This window comes from Schistocerca gregaria, chromosome 6 (genome assembly GCF_023897955.1).
Source record: "Schistocerca gregaria isolate iqSchGreg1 chromosome 6, iqSchGreg1.2, whole genome shotgun sequence".
Classification (NCBI taxonomy): domain Eukaryota; kingdom Metazoa; phylum Arthropoda; class Insecta; order Orthoptera; family Acrididae; genus Schistocerca; species Schistocerca gregaria.
The window spans coordinates 138,410,966-138,433,661 of NC_064925.1; the positions used below are offsets into that span (position 1 = coordinate 138,410,966).

The following is a 22,696-nucleotide window of genomic DNA, read 5'->3' on the forward strand; positions in this document are numbered from 1 at the left end:
GATACATTCTTCTGGGTCACAGTTTAACGGGATATTAGTCGTTAGAGAAATATTGTGGCGTTTATATATAATATGTTCTTACTGTCATTTATTTTCTGAATCCATAAGCAACCCTACTAGCAACTGTAACAAATACTGAATAGGACAGTTTCATGATGACCTGCAAATTGTTATCCAGTTGTTAGCTGACAATGTCCTAATGCGCCAAAAGCTAGTTTGCGACAGAATAAACAATATTGTGCACTTTATCAGGAAAGTATTTTCTATTTAACATGATCGTCTACCTTTGTGATGCACAGACAGAAAATTCTGCTAAATTAAAATGTTGGACAGTTTATATTCAAACGTATGTAAGGGTATTATTGGTAGTGTTCTGTGTCCAGTGTTTTGCTAGCATTTCTACCAACTTAAATTTATACACTGAGTATCAAAAATACTGAAAACAGCTTTGTGAAATCAGATCCTCGAAGGTGTTTGTGATCCTCAAGACACCGCCAGACAGTACCAGAGTATTTTTTAAAGCAGTAGATGAATTTATGAAAAACACTAAGTCTGCTGTTGTGAGGACCATGCAGATATTACAGGTTTTTTTTTTTACAGTAACCACTTCAGCATTACAAAAATCCACTACACCATTGTAGAATTCAGACTCTACATTTAGATTGCAGAACTTACACATGTTCCTGGTAGAATTCTTTTTATTTGTGTACAAAGCACATCAATACAACTTAATATCTCCAAATTATACTTGACAAAAACCAGAATGAAACCAATACATACAGATTTCTTTCAACAAAACATTGCACCAATTCTCTTAACACTAGACCTGAATTAATAACAGCTACTTTCATTATTACGAGTCTAGATGCTGTATGAAAAGCATTAGGGTGTATTTATGTCAAAAAGACAAATATGCAGTATTATCACCATATCTTTCCAATTTAAATAATCCCAACAATTAATTAGGCTAAGAATAATCATCTATACATGTGCATTTGGCAGAATACTCGTGTGCTCGCCCACCAACCATTAAGCGAATTATGCGGAGGGCAGTAAGTAAAAAGATCAATAAAATTAACAATTTCACAAGCCATCTGATACTGTCCCCGGATTTCATATAGTTTTCGTACATATAGCAGAGATTCCACGTAGCTTTGTTATTTTTCAGTCACAAAGAGATAGAGACAGCAATGTACAACAATTTTCAGTGAGAAATTCATTTAAGTGACATCTCACAGATAGCAGCATAGGTGCTCAATTTTATATAAAAATTTGTGGCACAAATAGTATCTTCTTACACCAATCAGCTGATTCAGTTTTAAATTTGTGTTAAAAGCATCATTATTTAATGAATGTTCACCATTAAGAGCTTCATAAACCAAATAAGCAGCAAATAACTTTACAGCAACATATTCTGTTAATATTCACTTTTCACGTGAAATATTTGCAACACTTTAATAGATGAAACAAGAATTTTTTGCAGCTTACAGCGACAACTACATGCAAACCATTGCATCCAGACCTACTTTTAACAAGCAACACACACACACACACACACACACACACACACACACACACACACACACACACACACACACACACAGGGTACAAAATTTCCATATCATCATTTAAACACAGTAAGGTTGCGAGTTAGTTATCTCTCTCCAGTTTTTTGTCCAGTACCTATTCCTATTACGCAGAAAATTACAAAGACACACATTCAACCACACTTCATGCAAGCGAGGATTAATGCACCCAGTCTATAAAAATTTAAGGGCCTGTTCACACACGCAACCAGACTCAATCCTTCAGAGGAAACTTAGTTAAATGGATAATAAAAATACCATTCTCTCACACGTGCACACTTATTTTTCACAGGATATGCTACAAATCTGAAGCAGCATGGGGAACTTTGATAACAACTCTTCATTCTACAGTAGAGAGAAAACATTTAAAGAGTTTTACACTTACATGCTCTTACTCATATTTCAATCTTTGTGTTCAAAATTGAAATATTTACAGTAGTCTGAGCCAAGTGGAATAAATTACAATGTTAATAGAATGGACAGAATAAATTAGAAACCTAAGAAACCGTATGAAATTAATACAGCAATCACATAGTTGGTCAAGGTTTATTACTGTGTGATGATGACATTCAAACACATGGAATATATATGATGACTGCACAGAAGAAAGTGGTTGTTTTGTTCCAATTTCATTGCTGTTTTTGCAGTTCACTTTCAAATAATTTCCTCTGAAAAGTAAGTATTTATTCTTTCTTTTCTTCTGGTTTCTTCCCACCAACACGGATGGTTGCTTTAATCCTGTAACAGAAAATTAAAATTTGTATTATTTCGCACGCATGCATGCACAGGTGTACATTCCATCAGTTCTGTCAACCTTTCACAAACAATTCCATAACAATATTTGACTTAATTTTATGAAGTGATGTTGAAAGCTATAGTCACTGCTGTTAAGAACAGAACCAGATATTAAAAGCAAAGAGATAGTTAATATTTACACACTTAAAAAAAGTTGTGAATATCTATTATTTATTGGCACTTAATCTCTCATAAGAAGACAACGAGTAACTACACAGATGCAGTTCATAGTAGCTGAAGTACTTTCTTTGTTAGAATTAACTACAAATTACTTACTTTGATGAGATCTCTGCTATTTTGCTCCTCACTAAATCAATGTTCTGGTCAATCTGCACTTTGTTTGTTTCATAAACCTTTGGCAAGGTGAACAAGGCTACAAAAGCTGGAAACAAGAAATATTGAAATTTTATAATGACAGCATATAATTTGTGTAATCACACAAATACAATTCTCTTCTCTCTTAACGTTTTCCTTTACCTATCATAAGAACATATAAGGCAATATTAATTGGGCAAGGAGGGGGGATATTTCGTGCTAACCAATAACCACTTTGTTTTCAAGGGAGGAAACCATGATTGCTTATAGAGGTGTAGTAGACTCCCTAGAGCGTATCTTTTCATTTTCACAACAAAGACTCGCCATGTTGAATTTAGAATCCTGTCACATTCCTCTACAGTGACTACCAGCTGATCAACAACTCAATAACGATCTGCTAAAAGAATTTCAGTTTTTATTTCCCTCTCACACTGTTCCATGTCGTCTCCCCCTGACCAAATGCCATTTTTTCCATGTAACTCCATATCAGTCTCATTTACTGCTTCTCTTCTCAACTGAAGGAACCCCTTCTATCTCCAACACTTGACACGACTATCATCATTACCACTTAGGAAATATTTTTCTTGATTTTTTAGTGAAAGGCCAATTTGGAAATTTTTCTCTGCCAATATTATGAAACCTCTGAAGGATTTGTTTCAGTCACATATACTGACGTCTGAATATCAGATTTTTTGATGCTTTTTAGAGGAAGGGGAAGGAGAAAGGGAGTAATTTGGGATGTTTAAAGCAGGTGACAAGGTTGCCGAGTACTTGGCATGAAGTTTGATAAAGAAATGTGGTAAAGAGGGAAAAGGATGTATTTTTAAAAAGAACCCATTACAGCATTAGACTGATTTGGAAAATACTATACAGAGAGATGACAACAAATTTGAACTGCACTCCTCTTCAAGGTAAGCTTAGTGCATTAAGAATTTCAACATCTTACTCAGTTTTTCAGTTTAACACAAATTTACAATTAACACATGAATAAATTTTGGCTGGGAGACCTAACTAACAAAAAAACAGTGCTCACAGCTGCAAATTAGTCATGAAAAGCTGAAAGTTAACATTAAATCCACAGTAAGTAACAAAATCTGCGTTGAGAGTATAAGTAACAGTGTACAACACTCTTGGGAAGAGTTTTACTTTACAAAATTCTGTTTCTTCTTTTATGTCAATGTGCAGTAATGTTACTAGTGATTATATTATTTCCACAGCATCCAGGAGGGGGGAGGGGAAAAAGGGGGGGGGGGAATCAATTTTAATTAGGGACACCTTTTGAAAGTCTTAATTTCAATTCTTTAACTGCAGTTTAATTGGATAAAAGGTAAAGAATTAAGTTACACATAATGACAATGGCTGATGAAGGGTCCCCCTACATTATTATCCGTAACAGACCTGCTATTCAGTAAATACTGGGGTGTTCAACCTGAAATATTATTTAAGTTTTTAATAGAACATTTTTGGTACTTAAGAGGTAAATGAGCTTTATTTGGAAAATTAGGAGAATTGTCATGTGCTCCACTTCAGTGACTTTCACATAACTTCTCCATGGAGATTATACTTTAATCACTTATCAGCCAACAGCAACTTACCACAGTTGCTTTGGAAAAACTTGTTGCTACATCGACTGTTCATGCTCCACTATCAAGTGGAAATGATGCTGTAGTTGCTGCTCTCACTGTATCATGACTCTGCTGAAGACTAGGATGCTTATGAAAATTGGTTCCACCAGCATTTTGTCAAATTTAAGGTAAATGAACGGGATATTTAAGGTTTTGTTTTGTTTCTGTGTCCTCTCGTCTACTAGTTGTGTCAGTTTGCCGTCCTCTTATCACAAGTGCACCTAGTTTATTACTGCTCAAAGTTTTACCAGTGCCACAAGCTGCCCATCAATCTTCTTGGGCTTGGATGGCAGAGCTGCTGGGTTTGAGCCATAAGAATCACATCATTGCTATAACCTCTGAAAAATCCTATGCAAACACTATGGTTTGTGACCATCATCCTCCTCACACCCAACAAGGAAGTTCGTCAGAGCCCTTCGATGTGAGGATCTGTCCTTTGAAGACACTGCTCTGTCTTTTGAGGTATACCGTGCAGTAGGCCACTAAATCAAATAATTCAGCACAGCTGTTGTTGTTAGTGCACCACAGTGGAATGTAGCAACAGGCTCACCAAGCAAAGAGGAAGTCTGTCGTACCAACCAGAAAACCTGGCAGCAATGAGCAACCCCATCGGCAACAACAACATGCAACACATCCGTCATGCCCCTTTCAATTTGTGCAAGACGAGAGATCTGTACGACACAGGAAGTCATCACATCAAGTGTCGCAATAAAGGCCGTATTCAGTCTTCCTCTGAACAAATGTTTCATTGCTGTCAGCAGATCAGAATAAACACTTATTGAAAGATCCATCACCAAAAGCAGACGCCACAGCTGCTGCTTGACTGTTCAATTCTCCAACATACACACGGCTGTCCAACACTGTCTGGTAAGTTAAATGAACAACATATTCCTGTTATTGATCAATTTACTGCCACCACAGCTTACAAATCTGTAGCCCATCCAATCATCTATTTGACAGTCTACTAAATTCATACAGAGAATTTGTCTGGTTTAGACGATTACGTTGCTTTTGAATATTCTATTACTGACAGTTTCAATCTTATCATAGGATCATGTCCTTCACTAAGTTCTAGATTAATTGTGTAGCTCCGCAGCATTTTTTTTCTTCAGGCGTAGTCCATACCAGTGTCGTCCAGCAAGCAAGTTGAGTCCAAACTGGATCAGTTGGCATCACTATACATCAATCAATGTCAATGATTGAGTGGACTGTCATTAGCGATTTTTTTTTTTTTACAATCGGTTCAGCTCCGATTTTGCAGAGACTTTAAATTTACCATAAAAGCACAGTATTACTTACACACTCCTCTGCTTCTAACTGATGAATTACATGCAAAATTTGCCGAGGGTCAATTCTTTCCCAAAAATAACTTAGCTGAGGTCCTATTACATGATGCTTTGGAACAACTGCTTGAAGTGAAGACACCTTTCAGTCTTTGTCAATATCAACATTTGATGTTTAGGGTGAAAGAGTACAGCTATTTTTCCAATGCTTTTTGAAGCAACTCTCGGCAGAGATTCGTTGCTGTATTAACTATCTTGACGACATTGTAGTAATGGACACCTTGCCAGGCTAACATTTACGTAACCTCTGTTCTCTATTGTTTAGCAAACCATAGGCACTAAGTGTAATCTTACTAAGTCAGAATCTTTTAATCCGCTATGGTTTATCTCAGTCCTGATTTTTCCATGCAGGGTGTTGAACACTGGAACTGCATGAAGCTGCTATTACAGCTTTGCCTCGTCCTACCTATCTGCAGCAACTACTGCATTCATTGCCGAGTTATCTTACTATCACAAGTTTCTTCTGGGTGGAGCTATTCTGGCCGCTGCTTTGTAAAAAATGTCTAGTTCAAGTAGTAGCTGTCCTATCAGCATGCATTTTTACAGCTTAAAAACGAATTACACTCGGCACCTTGCCTTGCGACCGTCCAACAGAGTAAACCTTTATGTCTAGACCATGGACACATCCCACTATAGGGAGGGAGCCATTCTGGCCCACCATTACACATGTAGCTCTGAGCAATGTGTCGCATGTGCATCCAAAACACTCAGCACAGCTCAGAAGCAGAATCTGCAAGTCGAAAAGAACTCTTTGCAATTGTCTATGGCATGAGAAAATTTCATGTCTTCTTATTTGGTAACAAATTCAACCTAGTCACTGATCATAAACCTATAGTTAGTGTGTTTCACCTTTCAGCTGGTTTACCTGACAAAGCAGCTTATCTTCAATGGTGAGCCTCATTTTCGTCGATATACAATTACAAGATGTATTTCCGATGTATGTCGCAGCATGCAAGTGCTGACACATTGTCACGGACTACACAGGCAGACGATGGAAAAACTTTTGCTGAAAATACCTTATTCTTATGTTATTATGGTGGGAATTCCAAATTTGACACTGAAAAAACTGTATCACCCACCATTTCTTCACATTTTACAGTTCAGTTTATTAAATTAAAGCGATTTTTAAAGATTTCAACAGCTTTTATATAGTTAAGATAACCTTAAAAGGAAGTGTAATTAATGTAGATGATGTTGGTAGCACTGCTGACAACATTTGATGGCAAAAAAAGGGTCAATTCTATTTTTGTGTTGACAGATAGTGTTTTGTTCACTATCAAACTAACCTCACTTTCCCCGCTGCCTGTACATATGCTCAGTACAATGTCTAATCGTAGTTGTAACAACTCTGACAGTTTGTTATATTTGTTGTGATTCTGTGATTAAAAAGAGCAAACAGACATTACAGATGATTTAAATTCTATTCCAACAGAAGTATTTTCTGGTGTACATTCCGATTCAGATGAACGAGATGATGGTGAATTCCATTAGCCCAAATTGTTCACTCAGACCGAGCTTAACAATTTGGTTAGGGATATGGGCGTAACGAAAGAAGAAGCTGTATTGCTTGGCTCTAGATTAAAAGAAAATAACATATTGGCAGTTGGAACCAGCATATATATGGAGGGAGAGGGGGGAGGGAGGGGGAGAGAGAGAGAGAGAGAGAGAGAGAGAGAGAGAGAGAGAGAGAGAGAGAGAGAGAGAGAGAGTCAAGTACTTGGGAGAATGCATCTCAGCATGCGAGAGCAAAACCTTGACCATAAACGCCAGGTGCACCAAGTTCGAGAGGGCCTATCATTTCTGTAAGAACATCTATACCTCCAAGTACCTATCCAAGAACATAAAGTTGAAGAACTACAACTTGGAAGTAAAACCCACTGCAGTCTATGGCTCTGAGTGCCTCGGGTGATGAATCGAAAGGGCTCACTCAGGACACTAGAACTTAAAGAGAGGAAGGTCCTGAGGAGAATACTAGGACGCATAAGAGAGGAAGACAGCACCTACAGAATCAGGCACAATAACGAGCTCTACGAACATCAGGAAGACATAGTCACATTTATGAGGAAAAGGCGACTGACCTTTTATGGGCACAAGACCTGCCTGAATCACTTCAGGCTCACCAACAGGATCCTCACAGTGACAAGTAGGGGAAAAGTATCCAAAGCCAAGTGGATCACCTCTGGTATATCAGACTTGGAGGGGCTGCAGATCCCATTAAAGACAGACAAGAACCGAACAAAATACCGACAGGTCATCCTGCAGGGAGTCTTCCCACTGTTTCCCACAGGCAAAAAGTATACAGGCAACACCAGATCTAAGTGGACAGATGAGAGGAAGCAGGCTCACAGCCAGAAGATGAATGGATACTGGGCGAAGAAAAAGTAGAAGACCATAGCTGAGAGTTAAGACGAGCCCCATGGTCCCTAGTAGACCAAAAAGAAAGAAAGAGAGAGAGAGAGAGAGAGAGAGAGAGAGAGAGAGAGAGAGAGAGAGAGAGAGAGAGAGAGAGAGAGGGGGGGGGGGGGGGCAATTTCCCAAGTTTTTCCAACAAGGCGATTTAGTGTACTGCTCAGACATTCCCAGTCTGATGAATGAGTTTGGTATTGAATACAAAATGTAAGACTGGAGGCTATTTATTGATTCATCCAAAACTACTTTAAAGGCTGTTTTATTACACAGTGGTACCATGTATGCATCTATACTTATTGGACATATGAATGAAAGCTATGATAACCTAGAACTAGTGCTAAATAAAATAGGCTATTCTGCTCATGGCTGGATGATGTGGCGATCTAAAAGTAATACACGTGCTCCTTTGTCAGAAAGGTGGCTTTAGTGAATTTCCATGTTTCTTGTGTGAATGGGACAGTAGGGCTAGGGATCAACACTGGTGCAGAAATAACTGGCCTGTGAGGGAGTTTTTAAAACCTTGTGAGAAGAACATTCCGTGCAAAAGCATTGTAGATCCAAAAAACATACTACTACTGCCTCTACATATAAAGTTAGGCCTAATGAAACAGTTTGTAAAGGCTTTGCCTAAAGATGGACCATGTTTTAAGTATCTCTGCCAGAAGTTTCCACACCTTTCAGAAGCTGAACTAAAAAGTAGTCTGTCAGACCTGGCATTAGAAAATTGATGTTTGATGTTAACTTTGAATCCACAATGACCTTAAATGAGAAAGAAGCATGGGTATCATTCAAGCAAGTCATTACAAAGTTCGTAGTACAAGAAAGACGCAGAATATGTTTCTATTATAGCTACAATGTTAAAGAAGTTTAAGACACGGGTGGCCTGACCAACCTCTGGGCTTTCTTGTGAAACTTCTATGCTTTCTATCATCGTCTTTTACTCTAAGATAGGGTCATTCTCTCCACGGTAAAAATTACTACTACTGTTTCAATTCCAGCAATGCTGTATAAGAAGTTCTCCAACCTGTTATATGAAAGTCACTGGGAAGCATCCCTCACCAAACAATTTGGCTGTGAGCACTTGTTCTGGCCTGGTATTTGTCAGATGGCGAGCCTGGTCACAGCACCCACACTGTCTTGGGAAAGAACCCATATCAACTTAGCTTTAACTTCTCTAGACACTTCTTTAGTGTTGGTTGTCAATGCCTATTGCCATCTTTCTCATGCCTTTTGTTGTCTATCTACTGCTGCAGATGCAATGGCCAACAAGCTGCCAGCAATTTTTTGTATCAAGTGCCTACCTTAAATGGTGGTTTTTAACCATGGTCCTCAGTTTTTCGCTCAATCCTTCGAAGGTTTTTGCTCTCACAATGGCAGCTGCTTCATTTTGACACCTCCATCCAACCCAGAATATAATGGTGTGGTAGAACCATCCTATGGATTCTGGAAACGAAGACAGGACTCCAATTTGGGAACGAGCCCAGCTGAACACTTGCATGGTTAGCAGCCATAGATGCTGCTCCATCTCCTGCTGGTGCTGCTGCTGCTGCCAGTTTGCACCCAGAACTGTGCTACTGGCCCAAGGATTCAGACAGCAACTGCATTGGACTCTAGGCATCACCGATGCCAACAGGCACTATGAGTACCACGTGTTGATGCTGCATGTCGACAAGTGCCTTGTGGCGCACCACTACCATCAGCTACACCCTCAGGTGGGCAATGCTGCTTCCTCTGCGGACTGTCATCTTTTCCACTTTTAGCACCATTCACTGCGGGCAGCACATGCCATGCCCGCCCACCCACCCTCCTGATGTGGTCACCAGCTGCTCCGACAAATTGGCAACACACTGGCAACATGGCTCGATATCCCAACACCTCTGCAGTGCCTTCTCTTGCAGGAATGCTGAGGCTTCATTGGCACAGCTACAGGTGCCTCCTATGCCAACCACTGCTGCTGCCACCTCCACTCCCAGGTGCCTGCCAGTTACATCACCTCCAGACACTGCAGCTGCCCAGCTCACAGCCCCTCACATATGATCCTTGCCTACAGGGTGCCGGAGTTCACTGCCTGCTTTCCTACAGGAGAAGTAGTAGTAGTGTGTGTGTGTCCATGCTAGCACCATTTCTGGCTCTACCCCCTAGTTTACATGGACCGGAATCTGTTCACACCCATGACAACAAATTCTGACACTATGGATGTGTCAACCATATGAATGTTGCAGGAGGAACCGACCTCAGGGCATTCCTCTCCCCCCTCAGGAGCAGTGTAGTAACTATCATGTTATTACGCACTGTTCAGGGGCTCCAGGAACCCCACCAGAGGCCGCCGACCACAGCTGGCACCCCAGTCACCTGCAGCAGAAAGCTAGCAGACCTGACACGCAAATACCCTTTATATTGTCACTTACCGTCTCTTACCAGCCACTATTGTATGTGTCACGCAACTAGAACTGTCTACATATGCTGTCACAGTGACGAAGTAAATAGTTGATTTCTCATAATCATGTTTTTTAAATACGTTCAGAGTTAGAAAAAGGTACCTTATGCCCTGCAGGGAAGTTCCACATGGTAGAAGTACATTTCAATGGAATACTATCGTTTAACTGAAATTAAAATTGGATCTTCTGTGTATTAAAAGTAACTGTGCTAAAAACTAGAAGCTGCCCAACATACCATAGTAGCCATGATTGTTTATTACAAAAATGTATGTAATATGTTTCATAGGAAAATTCTGTTGTAAAATATCACAAAATGTAACAACCACCACCAACCCCCCTTCCGTAATTGTTTTAATTTCCAGTTTATGCAGTAGAGTCTAGGTGTGTGTGTGTGTGTGTGTGTGTGTGTGTGTGTGTGTGTGTTAATCTGTGTAACTTGTATGGACTCTTAACAGCAGCACACCCATCGGAGATTACACCACTTTAAAAGAGCAGTGTCAAATGTTCTGCAATAACATAAATAATATGGCTCAAATTAATCATGCATTTTCAATGTGAAAGCGCATCTAACAAAAATGGTAATGAAATAACTTTAAGATGAGTTCCAATGCACAACTGCATATAATGTTCTATGGGGTATGTTAAATTGCTGACAAAAATTACCTATGATGATTAGAGTCATGCCATTGAACCACGCCCCAACATATGTCAGGCACCACAGTAGAACTCCAAACTTAATTGAGTCTACAAGGTCCTCTACCAGGAACAGCCGCCTCAGTTCACATGCTGCTGCATTCAGATGGGCAACAGCTAAGTCAGTCATCTCACGTACTTTCTCTTGCGGCAGGGTCAGATCCAGTTCCAGTATGTCCCTATAAAACAAATTCAGATTATTTATTTGCCACTGACCGCATATCATAGAATAGGCTCTCAGTGACAGCATGTTACAAATACAAAGTATTTTAATATTCATGTTACACACATGAGGGCATGTTGGAAAGTAATGCCCTCAAATTTTTTATGTGGAAACTCAAAGCTTTTTTAATGAAAAACTAACATTCTATACCTCTATCCTTCATGTATACACATTTACTTCTAAACAGTCACTCTGACAAACACATTTCTACAAATGAGAAATCTGTTTATTGATACAATCACCATAGAATGTCAGACTGTTGACAGAGCCACAAACTCACCTTAGCTTGCAATGCTGGATCACTACAAAAGTGAAGTCTTCAAAGGTGTTCTGAAAACAGATGAAAATCAGATGGGGCCAATTTGGCCTATGCGGAGGCCAACTGATGGTAGTGAATACAAGGTGTCTGTATCAGATGTCACAGCACTTACGTGGTCCGGCATTGTGATACTGAAGAAGAGGTTGCTCCACATGTACAAAATATTACAGCACACTTTCTCAACATGCTACAACTGGGAGCACTCTAGTAGCACAGCAATGCAACTTACGTCAGTTAGGTGGGAATGTTGACCGAGTAGTAAGCACTACATGTAGCAACTCAACTGGTGTTGAGATCAGAATAAAAGACTGAGGCATTACCTTTCAGCACACTTTCATACAAATTAGATATCTTACTTGAACCAGTTATGCAAATTTAAATCAGAATCTTTAATATCAGTTTCAACATTACAGTATCAAAGAATTCCCTCATATTGTAGAATATGCTTGTCAACTAAGCGGCTTAACTGTTTAATGACGTGTTCAGATCAGAGTACGACAATTCAATCAGAATTCACAATTCATTTAAGAACTTTAGGCAGTTCACTTTTTGTGATTTTCCTTTGTGTCCTGCCTGTGCCCAAGACATTCTAGTGTCAAAATATCAAAGTATGAAGCAATGGAAGGACAACAACACAGTTTGAACTCTTGATGCAAAGAACAAATCTTGTTAATAACTTCAAATAAAACAAATTATCATCATCAATGGGTTACTTGAGGTTTCTCTGCAAGCATGATAGAGTAGGAGAAAAGGAAATACATTTTCAAGCTACATGATTGTTTATCACTTAAAGTGCTTTTTTCTAACAACAAAATTCAGCCTTAGAATTTTGTATGTACATGTAACTATGCATCATACTTAACAGTGGAATCAGAATGGAGAGTTCTTGTACCACAACAATCTACAAAACAAATATACAAAGAAAGCACAACTTACAATATGCAAATGCAAAATTCTTTTTCATGGCCACATCCAACTAATGAGAAACTCTAAATGGATTAAACATTAAATATAAATATCTCTCACAGACTGCTGGAATGTTAACATTTCTTCAAAAGGAATGAATTATTAAACAGAAGACTTATGAGATTTTTATTAAAGAATGGTAAAAATAATCATTTTGAATTGCAGCACGTGAAATATCTGCCTGACACTATTCAAGCGCAAGAAGTCAACTGCAACATTTGCTTAAATTGTTTCATTCCTGTGCATTCTAGTTGTGCAGTTGCACATGTAGAACACACAGATTTGGCAATAACCAATGCTACCTTCTGTAACAGCATTTGAAGACTGGCACATTACTGGAACAGCACACCACTATGATTCTACTTATATTTTCCAGCAAGCAGTAGAAAAGTTCATTGCACACAAACTTCAAGCAACTTGAAATTATCTTTCAAACAATTATCCTTATTCTTATCCAACAAAAAGAGAACTTGAAATACAAGAGAGAACAACAGGACTAAGTTGATTGCAATCACAAAACTCCATTTCCATTTTATTACAACAGGAAAAACTACTTGACACTTTATGTTTATGCGTAACTACACAGACATGAGAACACTCGCACCAATGGTCACAGCAAGACTAATGAAAGTAACTAAAGCAAACATCACAAGCGAAGACTGATAAAAAGCATTTTTTTTGGATGACTGGTTTTGGCAGAGCTATACTGTTGTCTAATTTTATGCTTCTGAATTTTTACAACATCAGTGTTACTAAACCAGTCGTCATCCTATATACGACTTTTTTTTAGCGGTCTTGGCTTGTGAATTTTCCTTCAGCTGCCACCAACTGCAGATTGTGCCCAGACTAACCATGTCAGTATTATTAACTTATGGAAGTGCGGTAATGAAATTATTACATATTTGGAGTCTGGAGCTGAACACGCTGTGCACTGGCTGTATGGTTTCAGAGTTAAAAATTCTACTTTTTAATATAATACTTCAATGACAAGCTTCGTTTTCTTTAGATACTCTGTGCCGTGCACTTCACGCTAACAGCACCTACAGAAGACCGGGTTAAAGTGTGATATGGTACAGCCTCCACATCCAAAATCTAAGGTTGTGGTACAGACTGATCTGTAATGTAACTGAGGGCTAGATTAGGTCGAAAGGTGACTATTTGGTTGAGAGTCCTAGCTAATGTATGTGAAAACCAAATAAAGGTTGCAGTAAAACACTGATCTGTAATGTAGCCTCATGTCTGCCTTTCCTCCAATATCAGTATTTGCACCACGAGAAATATTTAACATTAGGAAACCTTTAAACAATACTGTAAAATCTATCAATTTATTCCAGCGCGGTTGACATGATTTACAGTTCATGTCAATCTCTGAATGCCACTTTATGACTCCTTACCAATACAGTCCAATAGAGCACACAGAAGCTTGTAAGCTTATATCTAATGAAGTGGTAATCCTGGAAGAGATTTAAGGAATATTCTGTCATCTTCAAAAACTCAATGTTACTAGCATTCATTATGTTCAAACACACAAACTGAATGTAATTAGGAAATGTCAAAGTAACTCAATACTTAAGTGGAATGTACACAGTAAAACTAGATAACTCTTTACTGTGCAACAACTGGCAGTACATTCTTAGAAATATGGAATGAGACTATACTATTAGATAGTCAGATAAATCTGAAACCAACTTTTAAAGCAGCAAAATATGAAATGTATTGCAGTATTTGAAAGTATGACTTTTGAGTCATTAGTACTAGCCAATGCTAACAAGAGTAGCAGCATGTGCAGTATTTACACAGCAGGGCTCCAGACGGCACACCGTAACTCTTGACTTTCAGCATAATACTGTTTATTACTGAACTTTAGACTCTAAAAACCATATTTAATCTGATATGACCAGTGGCATAAATGTCTGAGATTGACTATAATCATAATCCTCACTCCTGCCATGACATTCCCTTTTCAAATAAGTACCAGTACATTCACAACTGACAGAAAACCGAATGCTCACCACCTAGGTTCCTCTTCCATTAATTTACTAATAACTGCTGGGGTGCAATTTAATCATTTAAGCACTGTACAGCTTTATTTGGAACACTTCTCATGATCTGCACTTTCAGTCAATCTAAATCCTTTGAATACTGATTATTTCAGACAAAGTTACTGTCACCCCTCTAAAGCAATGGAGCCAAACAAATTGACGCAAGTTTTTTTGACACACTCAAACACAGGCCAGTATCGAACGAGCTACCTTAGTATCTGGTCTATTTTGTTAACGCCGTTCCTGTAATAACTTTCCCCTGATTGATAAATCCTGCTAATCAAAGCTTGCCCATTAGGTTCTACACAATGACTTCGAACTTTGCTACATGCCACACATTTTTCACTTAGCAGCTCACAAGAAACACCATTTCCTGCAAAGTCTTGAAAGAATACCCAGATAAATTCATATAGTGGACGTCCTTTGTGTTGTTTGTAGTTCATGCACAATGTATGATCATAAGCATTAAAATACTTAGACTTGTGCATCATGTAATATGGGTTTTCAGGATTTATTTCGCAGTTTTGATTATGACAGAGTGCATTAAAAATGGTATGAATGTAAAAATTAGGCTTGCTACCCATCAGTCTGTTGCCACACACATTTGATTTGGTATTCAAGTTTGTTTGGTTCCCCAACTAGACAAAATTACCACCTTGCAACCTAACCTACATATTGTGCTGTTCTACAAACCAAATTGTCATCACAAGCGATATTTCAGAGAGCCATTACTTTTACAGTACTACTACTGCAATAATAATAATAATAATAATAATAATAATAATAATCTCACTTGAATGGATGTCCATCTGAAGTGGTTTTCTGAACTGCCTGCAGCACAGTCTTGTAAACACGGAAACTAATTGTTCCCGTCAGAATTGCAAGTGAGAGATAAGCGATAACACTGATGAGTGAGACATAAGTCAGAGACAGCAAAATTCCCAGAACACTTCCAAATACAATGCCAGACTTCTTTGGGTCCCTCCAGTAGATGAGCTCCACAACTGCAATGAGAAACAACCAGTCATAAGATTCAAAACTTGAAAAGGTATTTTTAATTTAATAATTTACTTATAAATCTTATAACAAAGGGTGTAATAAAACAATCAAAGCTACTTCATGTGATTTTAATTGTGTATATTGTTGACTCTTATGTAGTTGAACTGGACAAGAACAGATATTAGCATACCCACTCAAATTTAGTAAATGGCTCTGAGCACTGTGGGATATAACACCTGAGGTTATCAGTCTCTTAGAACTTAGAACTACTTAAACCTAACCAACCTAAGGACAACACACACATCCATGCCCGAGGCAGGATTCGAACCTGCGACCGTACCAGTCGCGTGGTTCCAGACTGTAACGTCTAGTACCGCTCTGCCACTTCGGCCGCCTCAAATTTAGTATTTGAGTTTATAGATACAGTAAACCCAGGAAGAGAAGGGTGACATCATAAATTATTATTATTATTATTATTATTATTATTATTATTATTATTATTATTATTATTATTATTATTATTATTATTATTATTTTAAATTTGGAGTAACTGAGTGAGTGCATAAACCTGACGCGCAGAAAGTATTTACAAGTTAAGGAAGGACAGCCCCACATTTAATGGTGAAACATTTGTTCTTTGGAGTTGTTCTTACCCACGTCATGGAAAGAAAAGTAATTACAGGGTCTCCCAGACCTGCACTCTGTTCAAATAACCTCTCAAAAGAAGCCAGAGGGGTTCCAATGAAAGACTACGAAGAGCAGAAATGTGTTTTGAACAAACTAGTTAAGTGTCCCACACGGCACATTTTCTATGAAAACAGTTTATATTAGTAAATGTAAACAGTTAGTGTGTATGGTTACATGTTTGTTCTTTCTTTATTACTATTACTGTGATATTATAAATGTCCTTAATGAAACATCCTTAAATTCAACACCAAAAGTTAACCGAAAGAAACACCTTTGCCTTGTTTCAAGAACATTATTGTTTTTATACAAATTCAGTTTTGAGATGTAATCCCATTCTCTAGCACGTAACTGAGCTCAAAGATGGTAACTAAGGAAAGACCAACATCTCAACTTTTTAGCTTATTGTTTCTTGACAATCTATAAAAAATGCCCAGTGACAACTTGGACACAGGTTACAAGCCTACAACATTCATTAGTGCAGCATTTATGAATGAATAAAAGTACAATGGAGTTATGTTCACACACATGGGAATTTGTACACCAATGTACAAATGAAGGCACCAATGTGGTTCTGTGTACATGTCAGATATCTGTATGTTAACACCTCTGTTATTTAATATATAGTATTTCTAATTGAGTTAGTTTTGTACCCTTTCCTTCTGAGTGTACAACTTCTATATGTAATACATATTTATGGCTTTGGTTTAAGCATTATTATGTAATGGATGAATCTGCCTTCCTTTATATGAAACTTCTATGGTGTTCTCTAATCCCAGTGCAGATTGTCCTCCCAGTCTATCCAATATGGACTGACTTAGCAGATGACCTTATAAAACTTTTTAAACAAGCAGAACATCAATGTGTTTGCCTTCAATACTACACATGAAGAATATTTCTGCCTTGCTGCTTGTTATATTTTGTTAGCTGGAAACAAAGAATTTTCACATCCAACGCTGTTCTCAAATGACAATTTCAGTGATGAATAATGAATGTCTTTTAGTGTTTTAGATTTCTATTTATTGTAGTCTGACAATATTAAAATTTAAAATAAACTGATTGGCTGTAATATTATCACTGCTTACTTTTGTATGATCAACACACTAAGTGATTTATTGCTCTAGATCATAGACTGAGTAAAATATGTAGATATCTTAATATGTTAGTTTGTTTCCCAAACCAGTAAATCTGCAACGGCTTCAGTTGCTAAACGTATCTGTTTCGCTCTATTCACAGATTCCTGTTGATGTGCGAAGTTCTATGATATTTTTCTTGAAGATTTAATATAGTTCATTCTTTGAAACAGAGAGTACATCTGAAATGAGTGACTCATTCATTTACAATGTCATCTACGAGATTGACAATGCTTTTTCATAGGCAAAATGGATATTGTATTGTTTGACCCAAGTTGTTTCCACACATGTTAGTAATATAAACGAGTACAAAATTTATTCGGGTACTGGAGAGTAAACATGACAATTTTGAAATAATTAACTACCTAGTACAACATATTGCATGACGCAGCAAAGGGGAAACAGCACTTAAGACCCAAATTTGTATTATTCTGAGACACGCGCATCTGCCAATATGAAGGCAACTCCTAAAACCCAACGAAAAGATGCAAGTAACACTGTCGATGTGTCTGAGAAGCTAGAAATGAGGTGAAAGCCATAAGAATTCTCTCTAATCAATGACAATATTTCGTTCGATCAGTACAGATAGAAGTTCATGTTCATGTTGCAAATGCTCGACATTGTTCGCCAAACCGCTCGAGGGAAGTTTCAGACAAGGAAATTTGGCGTCTTTGCTGAAATCAAATTGTTCACAGACAGAAGTGACCCCACGTGAAAACGAGCAGCTGTTGTGCGCTACACGTGGCAGCTGCGCCTCCCGTCAAAAAAACACGTGCGGTGCCACAGCGGCGTGCGGATGACAAAACGAGGGAGGCTTACCTGGCCCCCTGTCCACGTACTCCTCGGCCATTTGGCCCTGCGACAGCTGCTGCTTCGGCCTGCGACCCATAATGAACACGCACGCAAACACGTGTGGCCCTGCGACACGCACGCGCTCGACAGAACTGCGGCTACGCGCGCCGCGAGCGCCGACCCCACATTTCGCTGCCCACTCCAGCCGCGGCTGCCACCGGACCTGTCCGACTCCAGCGCCACCGCAACACAGACCAAACCACGGTGCGGCGCTTACTTTGAATTACTTGAAGCGCCCCAGTAACGACTTGCACTTGTCTCCACACCGATTATCACCCAGTATCCCAAAAACTTTCTTACAACCCCTTCTTCAAAGCATTAACAGCATGCTTTGATCTCTAACGTGCATCTCTTGCAAAGCCAGTGCGGACTCCGCACGCTAGGAGGCTCCACAATGAAACTTTTAGTCGCTAGACTCCCAATTTATCGGCAATTTCTCTAGCTTTGGTAAATTAGTCATTTTTATTTTTCGCGCTTTATTATCACGACATCTGGTCGACATTCCTTAGCGTCCAAGCCGTTAAGTGTTAGTAGGCAAACTAATTTGAAAGTGCGTATTACAGCAGGAACTGTAGTAGTTTTGACGAACTGTATCAAGTAGCCACTGAACGGTGAATGAAACAATACAGTGGAATCTCGATATTTCGAGTCTCGGAACTGCGAGTTTCCCATAAATCCCAGCCTCGCCGATTAAGTTTCCCCCCACCTGCACATACCATAACATCTACCGAACCATGCCTCTTAGTTCTGTCGTTGTCAATGGCTCAACGCATTTGCTTCTCCATGTTTGTAATTGTTTATACAAGCAAACCTTTGGCTGAAGGTGTTTTTTAATATCGGTACAGTACAGTGTTTCGTTTTGTTTGTTGACTGCTTTTGTACCTCTAGTATTGAGATTTCACTGGTTTTCGTTATAAAATCAATGCGAATTAAGACAGCTATTTCAACGCTCCTGTTGGCCCACAACTTAGCTCTAACTGACGTGCCAATCTGTACATGAACAGTACACACACTTCATTTCGTAACGAAAATAAACTTGAGAGAGCAGATACCTTGCAAAACGGCTGGCACTGTTTTCGGGAGGTGCTTAGGGGAATCCCTTACTCTTGATGTCTCGCATGCAGAATATTACCATAGCACAGTAAGTAAGGGCCCGCAGTGATCATACTGACGGGGACAATCAGTGGAACCATCCTACGAACAAGAGGCAGTTTATTTTCGGCAAATATTTGCCAGCTGCCTAGGGTACCCACGTGGGAGCACCGTGTTTCACAGTATATAGGACAGCAGTCTGAAGGACTACCTGGGCAATCATCATGTACTACCCCGGAAGCGACTCAAGCTAGTGGGTCAACATGAGAAAACCACCCAATTATTACAAGCTGGTACGAGAAGAGGTAATTAGGGCCAAGAGTGGGCAATATAGCATTCAGAACAACTTATTCAGCTGTAGTACAGAGGAGCTTACTGAACTTTTCTCGCATTGGACTCGGGTTGTGTAACTACAGCCACATACTAATCGCACTGTTGAGGACACAGGTGCCTTCATGCACTACATGTAACTTAAGCTAGGTCAGCTCCGAGAAATGAATCTTTAATAATAACGGAGCGCGCCAATTTGGCTTTTGTTAATATATTTCACTGACTCAACTTTGGTGCCTACATTGACCTTCACTCAAATCAGGTGTGTATATGCTTCTTACAAGGAGATCTGGATATTTTTAATGTGGGCTTACGTACAAGATCCATCCACTTTTCAATTCAAGTTACCTGTCCTCCACAAATCTATATTTTATGGAATGATTTTCTACAAACCATATTCTGTCCTCAAGAATTTCCGAAAGTAACGGGCAAACGCTGTGCTTCAATAGCTAGGAAACATACTTTAACAGATTTTAACACGTCTTCTTGATTTCGCTTTTGTGATACAGTTTCACTTCGGGCAAGATTTCTTTCATCCTCTAGTTACGATCTTTTATGACCTAACATTTTTGTGAGTGTCTCTGAGATAGAACAGCTAAGTGCAAGTACAGTAGAAAAGACTTGAGCCACTCTTTTCTCCATTTGTAATTAGGAAAGGAATAAAATAAATTACACTGGCTACAGTAGACATTTTGGTCACTAGGTAATCAACGGTATGTGCAGCGTATCTCTAGAGACGCTTGACAAACACAGAAAGTATCTTTACACATCATGAAATGAGCAACAGACGACTGTACAGCATACAAATAAGTTTGAAAATCATTTCCTAACTTTTTAGAAATCTCTATGTCCTGATTCTTTTCGTATTCAAGCAACAAACAGCTTGTTGGCAGTAAAGAGCACCTGTCACGCCAAAAGAGAAACCGCCGCTTTGTTGTTTATATTCCTTTAACATACGAGATTGATATGGTATCTTAAAATTTGCAGGAAATGTAAAACCATTTATAGAGAACACATAATTTTATATAGAAATGTGTCCTTATGAGGAACTTCACAAGTACAGGTGTTACCAAACTGCAATCAATGCACATCGGCCAAGGCGAGTTTGCCAACATTCTCAGCGGGCGGGTGCTGTGCAGGGTCTCCGACTAATTCAGCGGCTGCTATGGTGCATCGTGTGCACGCGCTTTTACGCTTTTAAAAAATCCCACACGCAAAATGACCACAAGTTTATATTCATACAGGTATCGACGGGAAAGTGCAAAACAGCAAACTCCGGCGACCTATGGATGCGGCAGCGCAATTTGACCACGCGGCTGGCAAGGGGCAGTGAGAAAGACATGTTGATGCCATCGCATGAAGTCTTTGCTGATCTCGTTTCGTGTACGCTTCGCAGACAGGCGCGTGAACAATACACGCAGATGGTTGGAATAAGAGGCGAATTGCTCGTCATTTTAATGGGAGCGATGTCATTATTCGACGATGTAGGCAGGAATGGGTGCACCATGGCCGAACACAGCGTCAAGACGGAAGCGGCACCAGGAGAGACGACAGGACGTGAGTGCCAAGTAACCATCAGAGGCACTCGATCCCCGGATCCACCATTATAATCGACCCGACGTGCAACTGGTGCTTTAGTGACCAGAAGGAACATTAACAGGCGGCTCATAGAAAGGCCACTGAGCTCACGACTGCCCTGACACACATTAAAGGCAACAATTAACTACCATTGACAACAAGCCTGTTTGCAATGGTGTCTGCCACATTAGGCCTGTAATCTCTGGCTGGAGTGGAATTGCCTTCAGTTATGAGTCCCGCTTTGAACTTATCACCAATATCCAACGAGGACGTGTCTGGAGACGCCACAGTGGCAGGATACCAAACTGACTCGCCCACCATACAGCGAGTCAACCGTAATGATGGTGCCATTTTATTTCATAGCAGGATCCCTTTGGTTGTCATCCACGGCACCCTTACAACACAGTGGTACGTCGACCATATTCTACGCCGTTTTGTTGCCCTTCATGGCAAGACATAGCGGGCTTAAATTTCAGCAAGAAACTTATAATGCCCGTCCACACACAGAATTTCCATAGCTTGTCTCCGTGCTTGCCAACCCTACGTTAGCCAACAAAGTCGCCGGGTCTTGGTTCAAATGGCTCTGAGCACTATGGGACTCAACTGCTGAGGTCATTAGTCCCCTAGAACTTAAAACTAGTTAAACCCAACTAACCTAAGAACATCACACACATCCATGCCCGAGGCAGGACTCTAACCTGCGACCGTAGCGGTCTCGCGGTTCCAGACTGCAGCGCCTAGAACCGCACGGCCACTTCGGCCGGCTCGCCGGGTCTTCCCAAATGACAAAAGTCTGGGACATTACGGGCTGGACCCTCCAGCCAGCTCGGGATTTTCACGACCTAACGCGCCAATTGGGCAGGATCTGACACCATATCCCCAGGAGGACATCAAACAACTGCAACAATAAATGCCAAGCCGAATAATTCTTGTGTGTGGACCAGGTGGACCAAAGCATTATTTATTTGCCCAATTGGTGAAGCTCTTTCTCTAGAATAAATTATCCAATTTGTCTGAAATTGTGACCATTTGTTTGACATTTACATCGCATCTACCGATTCCCATCCTATTCGGACAATTCCTTAGTAGTGCAGTTTTCTTTCTCCTCTCTAGAGTGTATATCCTTAAAAGATAATTCTGTTGTATGTTGATATTACGAAAGTACTGACCAACATTAGTAGTGCACTTTATTTGCATCTGAACATTTGAGCCTGTCCAGTGTTTCGGCACTGAAAGTCCAGTCTACTTCAGCATCCACCATAAACTGCATCCAC

The 22,696-nt window shown here is 39.5% G+C and overlaps 1 protein-coding gene across 2 annotated transcripts in view; it reads right to left on the bottom strand.

Moving 5' to 3' along the window:
* Window positions 1–680: 680 nt before the first annotated feature.
* Window positions 681–22,696, bottom strand: part of LOC126278060 (reticulon-4-like) — a 339,771-nt gene continuing 317,755 nt past the window's right edge. For both annotated transcript variants that reach the window (XM_049977880.1, XM_049977879.1), the window contains 4 exons: window positions 15,548–15,758; window positions 11,175–11,383; window positions 2,658–2,763; window positions 681–2,324 (listed from right to left, as the gene is read on the bottom strand). In XM_049977880.1, coding sequence (XP_049833837.1) covers window positions 2,270–2,324; window positions 2,658–2,763; window positions 11,175–11,383; window positions 15,548–15,758 — 581 coding nt within the window. In that variant the 3' untranslated portion in view covers window positions 681–2,269. The remainder of the gene's footprint in view (window positions 2,325–2,657; window positions 2,764–11,174; window positions 11,384–15,547; window positions 15,759–22,696) is intronic.